At 35.2% G+C, this 14,797-nt stretch overlaps 1 protein-coding gene across 1 annotated transcript; it reads right to left on the bottom strand.

Moving 5' to 3' along the window:
* Positions 1-2,966: 2,966 nt before the first annotated feature.
* LOC144345480 (uncharacterized) lies at positions 2,967-14,583 on the bottom strand. The gene is made up of 11 exons (XM_085492094.1): positions 14,479-14,583; positions 12,863-13,749; positions 11,685-11,866; positions 10,392-10,727; positions 9,407-9,536; positions 8,311-8,525; positions 7,157-7,404; positions 6,657-6,901; positions 5,730-5,932; positions 4,661-4,838; positions 2,967-3,963 (listed from the first exon to the last, which is right to left on the bottom strand). The coding sequence occupies exons 2-11, from the start codon at positions 13,724-13,726 to the stop codon at positions 3,757-3,759; spliced, it is 2,808 nt and encodes a 935-aa protein (XP_085348220.1). The 5' UTR covers positions 13,727-13,749; positions 14,479-14,583; the 3' UTR covers positions 2,967-3,756.
* Between the last annotated feature and the right edge of the window lie 214 nt (positions 14,584-14,797).

Raw genomic sequence — 14,797 nt, 5'->3', positions numbered from 1 at the left:
TCGTCTAAATATCGATACGAATGGGTATTATACTTACAATATTTACGACTGTTATAGTTTTAAGCCCTGGAGTTTACTACCAAGTAATTGGATTGAGTTTACTACCAAAAATAGCGAAGACCCGATGCGATGGTGGACGTACAGGTGGTGGTTCACATGGCGGATCCCATCAGGTGGTGGCGATAATTGATAGTAGGGTGACTTAGGGGATATATGCTAATGCTGATATATATATACAGTTCATAGCACTGGTACCCTGGCTGATATGGTGACGGTTGTGTATAGAAACCACAAAATAAGACCACAGCACCCCATAGTATAGTTATAGATGTATTGTTACTTTACAGAATTGGTATATTAGTATAAGTTTTCCAAATAGAATATTTTTTTTAGTGTGAAAACATCGACCGTTTTGTTTCATTTAGCCGTACTATGACATAATTTCTCCTGATACGCAAGTTACAAAACATGTATACTATTAAAATATATCTTTGGAAGAAGCACATACAGTGGTTGTAGATATGTTTCATTTCCCTCTGTATCGAATCACTTTTATTTTGAAAACAATGTACCTGCACAAGAACTTCAGTATTTGTAATCGTCCATCTTTGATCCGGTCGCAAAACGAATCTAAATGCATTTTTAAAGGGCGGTGGTCGTCGGGCCGCGCTCTGTTCGATATGGAATTCATAGCGACGTACACAACACATGTAAAATACATTGTTTGTGTACACGAAATTCTAACACACGCTACGTGACGACCACCGTCCTTTAAATATACAAAATACATGTACAGCACTATCGAAAACAAAATCTTATAAATGTGCGTTCACTGCATGCTTACAACGTATAAAGGTATGTTCACATCATATAAAGGTGTGTTTACATCGCATAAAGGTGTGTCCACATCGTATAAAGGTGTGTTCACATTGTATAAAGTTGTGTTCACATCGTATAAATGTGTGTTCACATCATATAAAGGTGTGTTTACATCGCATAAAGGTGTGTCCACATCGTATAAAGGTGTGTTCACATTGTATAAAGTTGTGTTCACATCGTATAAATGTGTGTTCACATCATATAAAGGTGTATTCAGATCGTATAAAGGTATGTTCACATCATATAAAGGTATGTTCACATCATATAAAGGTGTATTCACATCGTATAAAGGTGTATTCACATCGTATAAAGGTGTATTCACATCATATAAAGGTGTATTCACATCGTATAAAGGTGTATTCACATCGTATAAAGGTGTGTTCACATCATATAAAGGTGTATTCAGATCGTATAAAGGTATGTTCACATCATATAAAGGTATGTTCACATCATATAAAGGTGTATTCACATCGTATAAAGGTGTGTTCACATCATATAAATGTGTGTTCACATTGTTGTATTGGATTCTCATTCACGTACACTACATTCCGGATTGCTGTCTACGGTTACTGATCTACGACAAAGATATTGGATACGAAAATCCGTCAAATTGTAAAGAAATTACTACAACACTGCTTAACGTGTCGGAAAATTACTGGAAAACCGCATTGTCAACCCAGTCAAGCTCCGTTGCAATCGTTTCGTGTAAACGTCACTTCGCCGTTTTCGGTAAGAACAGGTGTGGACTTTACGGGTGCGCTATACGTTAAAGGTGCACACAATGGCAAAGAACAAAAGGCGTATATTTGTTGTTATTTACGTGTGCGGTAACTCGGGCTATACATTTAGTAGAACTCGTGTCTGATTTGTCGGCGCCAATTTTTTTATGCGCTTTCCGACGGTTCGCAGCACGACGAACAATGCTGTCTAGATTTATATCCGACAACGGTTCCACTTATCTCTCCGCCGCTGATAAGTTAAAGGAACTATTTGATTCGCCAGACGTCAAACGGTATTTCGCTGATAAACATGTACTATGTACGGAGTTTTATCCCCATGGTTTGGAGACTTTTGGTAACGTTTAATTCAGGCCTATACCATCACTAAAGCTCATCAAAGTACGAGAATGTGGTAGTTGCCTGGATAAAACGAGCCTTTCTAAAATGAATTAATAACTGTGAAGAAATTTAAAGACTTTTCAAAGATTTTTTTTTATTTTTCCCTTGACTTTCCAGACCTCACATGCTAATTCAGCATGGTGTCAACGAGCGTCAGTGAACGTAAATTTACATTTGCAGTCGTCGATGTTTTTCAAAGGTTGTCAGATTTGTTACCCTTAGCAATATATGTTAAAAATATACATTTCTGTCTGAACTTAATAAAAACACGGTCCTGTTGCATGATTTTTTTTCCCAGTGTACTATTCAAACAACCAACAAATGATGTTTACAGCAATATTTCACACTAAACGTCACTGCTGCCAACTTTTTTTGAGAGAGGTATACAAAAAATAAAATTGAGACTGTATAATTGTTTCGAGGCACAAACGAAAATGACCTCTAATTTTCTTTGTTTTTACACCCAAATTACAAAATCTGTAACTATAATAGGACATTTTTCAAGATCCCAATGTACCAACACATTATTATACATCTATCACGGTAACACCATAAGTTACAGCATGCCGTAATTTTGCGGTAACACACTGGGTATTTTCATCCTACTATATTAGGAAATGCGAATTTCAAATATGGAACGAATATGCATGCAAGTGTCCTCTAATAATAAAAACAAACATGGCAGCCCTCAGGGTATGACCGAACCCCATATAAAGAAGTTCGCTCAATCTGTTTTAAAATTTTTGTATTTCGGCATTCCCATGATGTATCCTTTGGAGAAAAAGATGTTTAATAATAAGGTTATTACGAGGATGCTGAAAAGTATGTACTCAAACAGTACACAGCGCATCAACCTCAATACTTCCTCTGTACTGTCTTCATGCATACTTTTCGGTATCCTCGTAACAATCTCATATAATCATAGATCACTGCTATACCATGTTCCATATATTCAAATAAAGAGAGCAATTTATCCATTCATTTCTTTCTCATTTTTCAGTTTTAATATTAACAAAAACATATATAATCAATTTTAAAAATCCAATATAATACACTGTACATACAAGTAAAATATTATTTTAAAGATTACCACCCAACAAAAACGAGATCCAGTCATTTTAGTTTATTGCCTAATATAGGGTTGCCAAACCACTATAAACAACTTTAATTTTACAAGACAAATCTTTGTTATATAGTGAAAATTGTGAAATTTTGTAGCTGGGGTTTCTTGGACATCCTATGACATAAAGCATCAGCGACTGTAGTCAAATGCAATAAAATCATTAAATTGGCAAAATTCCTTGGAGTGAAAATTAAGCTTACAGTACCTGTCACGAAAAAAAAAAAAGTTAAGACATATGTTTCAACCTGCTCCCATTTTATGAAAAATTAAAAAAAAAATCGGAATTTTATATATAGCAGTCCAATAAAAGGGTAACTATAGAAACAAGAACAGGCTTAAATGGGTTTCTTAACTTTCTTTCTTTGCTATGCCCACATCCTCGCCAGGAGAGAGTGAAAAATAAAAAACATGTTTAAATCAGGTGGAATTGTAGACTGGATTTTGTGAGTATGCATGCTTTGAAAATAGAGGTGGATATTAGATCTATTTGCCAAAAAATCTGCATGGAGTTGAAAACAAAAGAAATAATTGTATATAACAGTCAATAAGTTTGTTTTTTTGGCTCTAAAAAAATGTAGTATGCATTTATTCTCATGAATAAATAATTTTCAGTAGTCAGAAATTAAGTGGCTTGTACTACGAGGGTGATATTCCTAGTGAAAATGACCGCCATCCAGCCTGTTGTGGTTTTGCACCGTTGTTCACAACCGACACCATGCCCTGGGAGCCGAGTGCACCACCACGTACAGCTACGGGTCGGGCAGGCGGCTGAGGTGCAAGTCTTGGTCTATCATTTTTTAACGTGCTACTACCGTAGAGCATTTTCTTAACCTTTTGAGTTATCTGCAGTAAAAAAAACAAAACACAAAAACAGTTAAAACAGAATTTGATTCTTTTTGTGATAGTAAACATACATTGACCATCTTATGCCCTTTTAAGTTTAAATCTATGGACCAAACGAATTTAGGATTTGGTGTAACGGCGTAGGTTAGAAAAAAACAGCAAATTGAAATGGCATACAAGTCTATGGTTAACTCAACTGAGAAAATATAAAAAGAGTACCCCAACCTGTTTTTATGGTAACAATGGCTTTGTATTTAAATTCCACTTAGGTGGCTATTTTGAATTAAACATTGGTCAACTGAGTTTCATAATAAAAAAATAAAAATTTGAAAAAGTATTTGCTGTATTACCGATAGCAACGCATATGCTTACGTAATTTAGGTGTTTCTGTGGTCAAAATATGTTAATGAGTCAGCCATATTCTATTAAATGGGGGGGGGGGGGTTATGCACATGCATGATACGTTGTCTTTGTGTTACACTTGAATGATGCCAGAATAGAACCCGAATTGAAAAACAAACTAACATTCAGGTATGCAATTACCCATGTATGGACATCTGCAAACCAAATCAGGCATAGACAATGTAAACCTGAGAAATGGCCTCAGGCACATGGACATATGAACAAAATGCATGGATGAAACCACCCATATATACACAGTCCCTTTGACAATCATAAAATATAACTGTTATCTCACCCTTTTTTTTCCTTTAACAATATGTCGATGGAATTCCATTTCATCCATACAAGCTTTCAGATCCGGGAATCCTGGCTTATATGTTGTTTGATAACTATACGCTGTAGACGGCACAGCAGTGGATGGCGCCCCTTTCTCATCTTTAAGCTCTGTCTCATCATCTCCATCCTCACTGGTCCTGAAAATGAGACAATACAAGATGAAAATTTTCAAATATATCAACTCAAGTGATGTAAGAGCTGTGATTTTTGTAATGTCCGTGGATTAATATTTTTAGGCTATGTGAAACAGATTCTATGCTCATTACAAATGAGGGTGTACAGACATATTAATGGTAGTGCAAATACCAAGGATTGACAGATTATGTATTGTATTAGCAAATCATTACTAATCAGTTTGCGTCACTGCACCGAAAAACGGCATGATTTTTTTTTTCAAATCAAGAAATTAGTTATTTTTGGAAAGTAAACTGAGCATTTAAAGAATAATTTAACACTGTTTACTGTGACAACAGCGCATTTGAAACAGAACATTTTCGCATTGTTTTAATTTCGTTTTTATGGACTTACTGCGAAATTAAAAACCACGCTGATATTTTCTACAGTAGACTAAAAAGACATGTTTCAAGAGATTATAGACCGATTTCTTAAAAATTGTTAGAAACAAAAGCATTTTTTTTTTTTACATAAAAGCCATTCGTACAGTAACAGCGAGGGACTTCCGCGATCGCGTCCATCGCTACGAACCGGTAACCGGTAGTCGATCCGCCGGCGCCCAATTCACGATCATTACGTGCCAAAATTTCAACTTTGTCTGGCGCTTAATTGAGGTGTAAAATACAAAGTTTTTGTGGCACTGGCGCCTAATTGAAGGTGGCGCTTAACTGAGGACAAATACGGTATACAATTTAGCATTCACTTGTCACTGTGATTACATAATATTGGTACTTTCACAAGATTTGTTTTTTCTTTGAGTATGCAACAAATGATGATGCCCAATTTCAATGACATGTTTCCTGTGCCTATTATTGAACGATATGCACCACGAAAAAAAAGCAATACTAGTCTACCTTTCTAATGTTGGCAGTTTGACGGGTGACGCCATTACAACAGCATTCTCCACAGTAAGTTTAGCGGCACGGGCAGCTTTGCTCTTCATAACATCCCCTACTGTCTTGCCAGGAAAGAGTCGTGGCAGAAGAGACATAATCTCATCATTACCAGGCTCCAGATGGAGACCCATTAATAAATCGGTTCTTGATCCACCAAGGTTCTGGAAAAGATAAAAAAGCTAAACTTTTGATGGCGCTGTAAAGATTTGATCATTCATTTTTACGTATACATTACACATAAAGAAGAGCTATTGCTCAAAATATCTAACTATTTTGAATAGTTACTTAGAACAATGATTACCAAATATTATCTATTACATAGTAGTGGGAAGCACCACCACATCAGAAAAACAAATCTTTGTACTCCCTAAACATTATAATTGTTTTGTCATTTCAAATTCTAAATGCTGGTGATCATTTCAACATCTCACTTGATTGTGTGTTTGAATATCTTTTTGCTAACAATTTTTGCAGAGTGTTCCAACGTACAGGTTTTTTTTTTTCAAATTGCTGCAGGCTTCAGATCATGGAAAAATTTTGTTTTTTCCCCAAAAAATGTGAGCAAATTCTGACAGACAGAAAGAATGAAAATGTTATGCCAGTTAGTCTCGACTCTATATAAATCAGTGCACAAACACCAAGAAGAAATCAAGGATTTTGAGAAACATTGTGAGATCACATGACATAGACACAGGTAGCAACAATTGTGCTTGCATGTGAAGTTGTTGGTCATTTAGGAAAAAAGCAAAACTCTGAGAAATATGCATGGATGAGCACAGACGAAATATATATCCATGCTGAGTACAGCGTTCCTTACATCGCTTTACACCACAGAAGTGCATCAGCATTAGCAAGTATGACTTACAGGGATGGTGTATTGCTTACCTCCATCATAAACCTGGCTTTGGATCTGGAAACATAGTACTGAGCAATTCGTGGGTTGTGCTGAATAGCGACGGTAAACCTTGCCTCTGCTTCCTGAAAGCTGCGTTCCTCGTAATCTTGCAGTCCAAATTCATTGTGGATGTTAGCAATCCTAGCTCGGATCCAGGAATCAGAGGAATCCAATTCCAAGGCTTGATGGTAATCAGCTAACGCAAACTGTAACGCATTCTGGCGAAAGAAACAATCTGTGAAAGAAAAAAAAGAACTCCTATTTATAAACAAGATTGCCTATGATTGGCAAACTAACACCTAACCAATTAGCCAATCAATGAACACCTTACTATTTATTATCTAACTAATTAGCCAATCAATGAACACCTTACTATTTATCATCTAACCAATTAGCCAATCAATGAACACCTTACTATTTATTATCTAACGAATTAGCCAATCACCGAACACCTTACTATTTATCATCTACCCAATACATGTTTACCTACCTCCTCTGTTGATGTACAACCCTTTTTCTCTTTTCTCGCCCTTGATCGCTTTGTTCAGGAGTATAATAGCCTCATCGTAAAACTCTTTAGAGAAGCACTCAACAGCGAAGTCGTTGTAAGTTAATAATAACTGTCGCTGTGCGTCCTGGTACGTGGGATGTTCCTCATCGTGGTCAGTTTTATCCAACGCCAGTAGATAGTCATCGATAGCAGAATTGAAGTCCTGGAGTCGTCTGTGAAGTGCTCCTCTAAGAAGTATAATTAAACACGGTGTCAGAGTGGCATACATGAGTACTACATGTGTATAACCAATTGCATTGGACAATTTTTACATCAAGAGTGTGACCAGAGTCAGTGTTTAAATACATGCATGTACAACTTCCAATCAAAAAAATTCACTCATGAATAAAGCATGATGAGGAATAACAAATATCTGAATAAAAAAAGATGATTTTTCAGTTGCTTTTAATACTCAGTATTGCAATATTTCTCCACTAAATTAACATTTTATATAATTTCAATAATGTTTATAGCTTAGGTTTTATTTTCACTGACATGACTCTTAGTTGAGACAACTACCTACAGTGAAGCAGCCCAAAGAAGTTAAATTAAATTTACTATTGTAGGACTTTATATACATATACTTTACTATCTGTTTTGGATTCAAAATTGTGTCTTTATTATGGCCATTACTATAGGATCAATCAACACTGTCTCAATTCTCATAAACACTGTCATAGGACTTTTAAGATATATATGGAAACACTAGAGTTCTAACACAATTAAGAAACCACCAGAAACTGAGTTCTTATACAACAAGTGATGAGATCCACAATAACCCTTGAACTACCTGGAAATTGATGTTGGTCATTGATTTGAGCTGTATCAAGTTTATAATTTGATCATTAAAATTCATAAGTTGATCATTATGTCATAATTTCAATATGCAAATTTTATTTGAGCCATAGCAACAAACTTCCATGACACATTTGCACATGAAGTGAATTTATGCATGGCATATTAATATCCTATGGCTTTTATTAGAAAGCAACATTTTATGTTAGAATTTTATGTCCCAGAAAAATCCTCATGCTTTTTATTTTTTACCAGCAGTGTGTTACACTCAGTGAAAATATTTACTATATGCACCTTACCTCAATACATGGTATTCTGGCACAGTAGGGTTAGTTTCTATCGCCATGGATACCTTCTGTAATGATTCTTTATATTTACCACCAAGGTTCATTTGTATGGCTTGTTTTTTATACTCGTTGGCTTTCATTTCCATTTTACCCATCATGATAAGAGCTTCCTCTTGGTTCGGATCAAGTTGTAAGGCGTCCTTCAAGTCGTAATAACATAGTGTAGTCTGCAAAGTCATATCATAGAAAGTAGTATATCAAACAGATTTACAAATATATTACATTCGTATTCCATATTTGAGATTTTGTGACAGGCTGTATTCCTATTTTGGATTTAATGCCCTATCCCATGTCAACCAGACCAAATCAAACACAACAACTTATAAAAATCTTAGCCATGGAAGTTGCCTTTTGTCACTATTCAAAAAATAAAGCGACATTTTGTTGTTTTGATCAATCCCAATGGAAATTCAAGTGCAGTTCGTAAAAAATCAACAAATTAAAATTATTAACAAGAATGAAAAAATTGTGTGAAATGCTGCATAAATATTTGGCCAAAAAAAATATGACATATAAAAGATTAATAATAATAATTGGATTATTAATATTACATTTATGAAAGTCAAATCCATGTGTCCAGAAATCCTAATTTGAGGAGCTGAGGTAACAGCTAAACAAATTATTAATAAATACACAAAATAAATGTTGGCACTATAAATATATCATTTGACTGAAAAACATGTACAATGCAGATCGATTGTAATAATCCTTCTGTCGGATAAAAAACTTATTTGCTTTAGTTTGGGGGTGGGGGGTTTTGACCTCAAAAAGTTTCCATCCTACAAAAACGATTTTATTTTAATGAAGTCAAAAAAATCTTGGAGTATTTTTAGTTCGTTTTTTTTTCTATCCAATCATGAACAAAATAACAGAAAATGAAAAAAACACACATCCAAGATGAGAAAATTGTTTGGTTCGAGTGTAAATATGTGCGTCAAATGGAGTTTGATGTTGCCCCTTGAACTCATCAATTATCAACAGAGGGATGGTTCATCTATTTAGACGTATTACCACAAAATCTACACCTAGATGGAATGATGTTTCTTACATTTCTGAAAAGTTCATGCAATCTGGCTCTCATAATATATAAATCTGGATTTTCTCGTTCCACTTCTAATCTTTTATTTACTAAGGCCAGGCACTCTCCGTGTCTTTGTAACGCTGCCAAACAAGCAACACTGAAAAACAGAAAGTATTAGTTATGAGGGCGCCCTTACTGTGAGGGCGCTCCACTACTCAATTATATTTACTGGTACATGTACAACCACAGGACCACATATATCACCCACTAATGTACTACAGAGACATTTTAGTTGAAAATAGTTTTCTTCAGGAAAGCCTGTTTGTATTTTCAACACGAGCAGATAAAAACAGATGGTATCAGTGTAACAAAATACATGTACACTTAAAATGGACCATACGGTTGTCACTGCTTAGTGTTAAAACTTAAAGCCACTTACGTGGCTGACCAATAAGTGAATAGTCAGCTGGATCAATCTTTTAAGCGTACTAAGATAGGTCAATACGTTACCCATAATAAATAATTACGACAAATTTTCAAATAACTTTGCATAAATGTTATCCAATTATATGGCATAAATTCACAAAAATAAAAAAAAAAATCGCTGAACAGAAAATGTACAACACCACATGTTGACAGTTATAGACCTTTGACTTTAACACAATGGGTAAAGAGAATAAACCTATAACACGTACCAGAATGTTGTACGCAAAGTAATTTTCTACAGAAAAATGAATTAACGAATGGAACAATGTGTTTATGCTAAGCATGTGCAAACAGCACCTAGATAGCAGGTTATACACATGCAAACAGCACCTAGACAGCTATTATATAAGTACCAGTACATACAAAAGTATAATAATAATAACACATAACAATATAAAAAGCTTGATGAACAAAAACTGAATACGACGAAACAATCTAAGGTACTTAAAAGAGGTGTCTCATGTCACTGTTGCTCATCAGGTATTCAAATTTATTATTTTGAATTAAATTGAACTTATCTACTCACCTTCTTGTGTGATAACCCACAATCTCCGGTTTCATTTCAGCAGCTCTTGAAAACGATTCCAACGCATCAGAAAATTTATGTTGATCGAAGAGAGTCTGACCATGAAAGAAATATATGAAAGCCAATTTGCTGTAGTGATCATCATTTTCCGGGTCCAATACGCATGCTTTCTTATAGTTCAAAATGGCCGACTGGAAGTCGCAAACCTGAAGATAAGATTCACCGCGGTTGATGTAGTATTCTACCTTCCGGGATTGCAGGTTAATGGCTTTGTCAAAAGACAGAATGGCTTTGTAGTGTTTGCCCCTTTCTTGTAATTGAAGTGCCTTTTCATAACTGCAAATTATGAAATTATATTAATGTTAAGTCAGGCATTTTTAAACTAAACATGAGCATGATGAGTGTACGTTTGAAAATATTGTGTATCAAGGAACAGTATATTGTAGTTAAAGTACAGCTTTGCAATCCCAGGGAATATTGCACTGATGCACCATGGGTAATGTGGTTTTAATGACCCTATTGAAATTTACTAGATCTGACTTAAAGCGGGGTGACGCAAGTGATGACCCTCACGCTTTAAATGAAATATTGTCACTTAAAGTTTGGAGAAACATTGTGACTTGAATAAACCTGAGATTGACAGTCATTTTGGTGTCAGATTAAAACATCCCTTTTTTCTCAGCTTTTAGACGTTAATTATGCTCAAATCTTGTTCAATTAGTAAACGAATATTGAAACTGTATTCTGTGAATATTTCTGATTGTATTCAACAATCAATGTTAAAGTTTCAGGGATCAGTTATGCAAGCGGACTAGGATAGAACACTGGTTTAGAGAAACAGGACCAATGAAACAACTTCTAGTCTAGTCTTTTATTGGGGGGGGGGGTAGTTGAGAGGAATTCAGGGTAGTTCAAATTTTTGTGATGTAGTTAGGTGAATAAAAGTCACTGTGATATGACACGTACGTAATGTAATCCACTACTTATATACGCTTACAAAAATGTATATACGTTAACAGTATCCTGATCCATTCTTTGAGCAGATGTGTTGAAGTTTTCTGAGAAGACTTCACAAAAATTTGATGGATCACTTATGTATAACTCCAGACAAGAATTAAACCGACAATCAATTCGATCTATGAAAGTTATCAATTAGTCGAACTGTCGTCGATGAGAGTATGATGATGATAGTTTTTTCCATATCATTAATTGGAGATGAGACACTCTAGATATATTACATAAATTATATTCTCAAAGCTAAATATCTTAGATATCACACTGAATACAACATACTGTTCTGCGGCTCTGTTCTCAATGACTTGTTGCATAGATTCAGCTGGCACCAGCTCTCGTCCCCACAAGTCCACTGCCATAGCTTCTGTGCCCACTGTAGATATATTCCTCTGTTTGGCTTCTTCAATCTTCTCCTCACTCACAGCTGTTTGGAAGAGCCCAGTTGATGGCACTTCCGGTTTCTACAAATGTAACAAAAAAAATAAATTATTTCTGTCATTTACAACAAAGTTTTTGTTTGAAACTGTACCAGAACATGTTCATTACAAAATAGATGCAGTGGAAATCAAACAAACAGTTCAGGCATTATGTTTTGCAATTGTTCGTGATGGATTCCTGGGAGAAATAAGACCTTGTATGTTCAAACGGCTTGAATTGGTTCTCTTGAAAAAGGACAGATATTTCCTTCAATATTTTAATAAGAACAAGGTATTTTTAGAAGTTTTTGAATTTGAAATTGTACGCATTCAGAATGCCAAGGTTCAAGCCACGGAGTTCTTTAATTAACAGTGGGAAAACATGTGTACCGGTAATTATGTGAATGTCGTAATATTGCATGATAATGATTTATTAAGTTTAAGTGTATTCTAAAAACGAATCACACAGCAGTAAGTATACAATGAGAGTCAAGTTCATAACCACCCCCAACTATCAGTCATATATAGCAACGAGAGAACCAGAAAATCCTCTAAATAGATGCTGAATGGATAGACAGATATACTGACAGTGATAAACTATGGAAAAACTTTGTGTTCTGCTAAAATAGTTTCATCTAAATTGACAAACATTAAAGATGCAATATACCCAGGTAGTTGAGAATGTGTAATTTGTTATATTACTGTTTGATACTCCATACTGATGAGTAAATTGCATTATAATTTATCACAAACTAAAACTGTTGGTCTTGTAGCGTGCAACTGAGTATTCGTTCAACAATATAATAAAAATGCATGCGTGCTGACTGTTTTAGTGCATACAATAACAATCTATGTACTTGTAGTTTTTTTATTGAACGAATACTACATTGTGTGTTCACCATTTTTAGTTTACGGTCATAATTCAATCTGGTCATCCACATGAAGTACCAAACAGAAAATTATATTAATCTAAGTTTTCATCCATATTCCATCTTTAAATATCCAAGCATGGGGAAACAATAAAGTTTTGAAGGTTCTTACTATTTCATCCACTTGTGCTTCATTATTGGTATCCCCCTCAGCGTCTTGTTCCTTCTTATCGTCATTTGTATCAAGCTCAGCATCTCGTTCCTTTTTATCAGCTTCTAAGACGTATTTCTCGTAACCTACAGATTGTTTGTCTTCATCTTCTTCCTCAACAATGTCTCGTTTCTCATGACTATCCTCCGCAAATGTCACACTTTTGGCACTCATGGGTATGTCCCTCCTTTTTTTATTAACTACTAGATTGTTCCCTACATCGGAAGAATTTTGCGAACTTTGATCCTGTTCCAGCGTAGGCTGATTTGGCACTTCTGAGAACCCAGGCTGACCAGACTCATCTGTAACGTCACTCGTCTTGTCATTATGATCCCCATCATCAGCACCTGAGTTTTTGGCATGTACATCAACTTTTTGCTTTTCTATCTCTGCAATAACAACATCCTGTGACACTACTTCTTCCTGATCATTTATAGTCCTTTCATCAGCTGTATCTTTATCACTCTGATCACCGGACTGCTGAGAATTTACATCATCCATTGTTGCTATGGTTGCAGTGGTTTCACGCCCATCCTCTGTAGCTCCATCTTTCTGCTGTTTGATATCTAATTTATTAACAGTCTGCACTTCCTGTATGCCACAATCTGGAGTGCTAAGTGTTACATCTTTGGCAGGTTGTAAATCAGACTTTTCATTCTCTGAATCGCTGAATTTATCAGCAGCTTTTTTTTCACCTATTGCAGGTTTCTCTTCTACAATTTTGTTTTGTGCAGCTGTAGCATTTTTTGTGTCTTCCCCAGATTTATTTTCTTCCTCATTCTTCGTCACATCATTCGATAAGTCTCCCTCCCTTTGCTCCGCCATTGTCAATATCACACTGATGTCACCTGTCAACAAAATAAAAACACCTTTATTAGATATATGTTATGGCATTTGTGAGTTGTTCTAATCAAAACCTGATATATAGCAGGATTCTGTATTGAAAACTGCTTTAATTTCAAATTAATTCAAAATCCAGAAAATTTCTCTTACATGTAAATGTACAACACAAATTGTCAAATTAATTAATTTATTTATTTATTTATTTATTTAAACCCTTTTGAAACAGGTGTCTCACTATTTCAATAAATAAATAACAGCTGCCTAAGTTACAAATCAAATGCGGCATCTCATAAACTACTTGTTGCCATTTTAGTTGCTTCGCAAGAATGGTTACTACCGGTAATTGGAATTTTTATTTTTACATTTAAAGGTAAGAAATGGGTCGTTGAAATGTACGATGCCCCCTGGCCGATTTATTTGAATTTGCAGCCATCAAGTGACTGTGTTTTGAAGACACTAACGTTTTACACTCATTACTTCAGATCCACGTAGAAAAGAGAGTTTCATTTTATAACCTTCACACACAATACAGTTGCTAATATTCATTACACGGATATGTTTCAATGGTTCACTTTTCACCACCGATCGACCGGTTGGAGCTCGAGCTAATTGAAAATCATCATGATTCGATCAGCTGGCCAGTCTGCTAGACAATTTCTAGATATCCACACTTGTTTTTTTCGAAAAACAACTTACATTTACGCCATGAATGCATAATAACTATTACAACTTACCCGAACAGCGGACAAATATTGACCTCGACAAGCGCCATGTTGATTATTTTCATTTCCATGGAGAACCGACGCAATGCGCATGCTGAGAGTACTGCCCTCACGCAAGATTTGGAAGAAACTGTTTTGTTGCCCTAAGACTGTAAGTTTGTGCAAACCACTTGTCAGATCGTGTCGACTATATGGATATTTGAAGTGTGTCAACCATTCAAATACTCACTAAATTTATTATTTCGAATAAGGTTGGCCCTGAAAGATGATTTGCAAGATTGATAATTGAAATTAGACATACTAGAGTGATATTTATATAATTGTAAAACTT

The sequence above is a fragment of the Saccoglossus kowalevskii genome, chromosome 17 (assembly GCF_978046115.1).
Source record: "Saccoglossus kowalevskii chromosome 17, keSacKowa6.1, whole genome shotgun sequence".
Classification (NCBI taxonomy): Eukaryota; Metazoa; Hemichordata; class Enteropneusta; family Harrimaniidae; genus Saccoglossus; species Saccoglossus kowalevskii.
The sequence above is the reverse complement of the archived record's forward strand: the minus strand, read 5'-3'. Positions and strand labels throughout refer to the sequence as shown.

Excerpts from the sequence above, each read along its gene's own strand:
- LOC144345480 (XM_085492094.1), bottom strand. The coding sequence starts at position 13,726 with ATGGCGGAGCAAAGGGAGGGAGACTTATCGAATGATGTGACGAAGAAT. Across the intron at positions 6,902-7,156 it reads GTTGTACATCAACAGAGGAG|ATTGTTTCTTTCGCCAGAAT; the intron begins GTAGGTAAACAT and ends TTTCTTTCACAG. Across the intron at positions 4,839-5,729 it reads AAACTGCCAACATTAGAAAG|GACCAGTGAGGATGGAGATG; the intron begins GTAGACTAGTAT and ends TCTCATTTTCAG.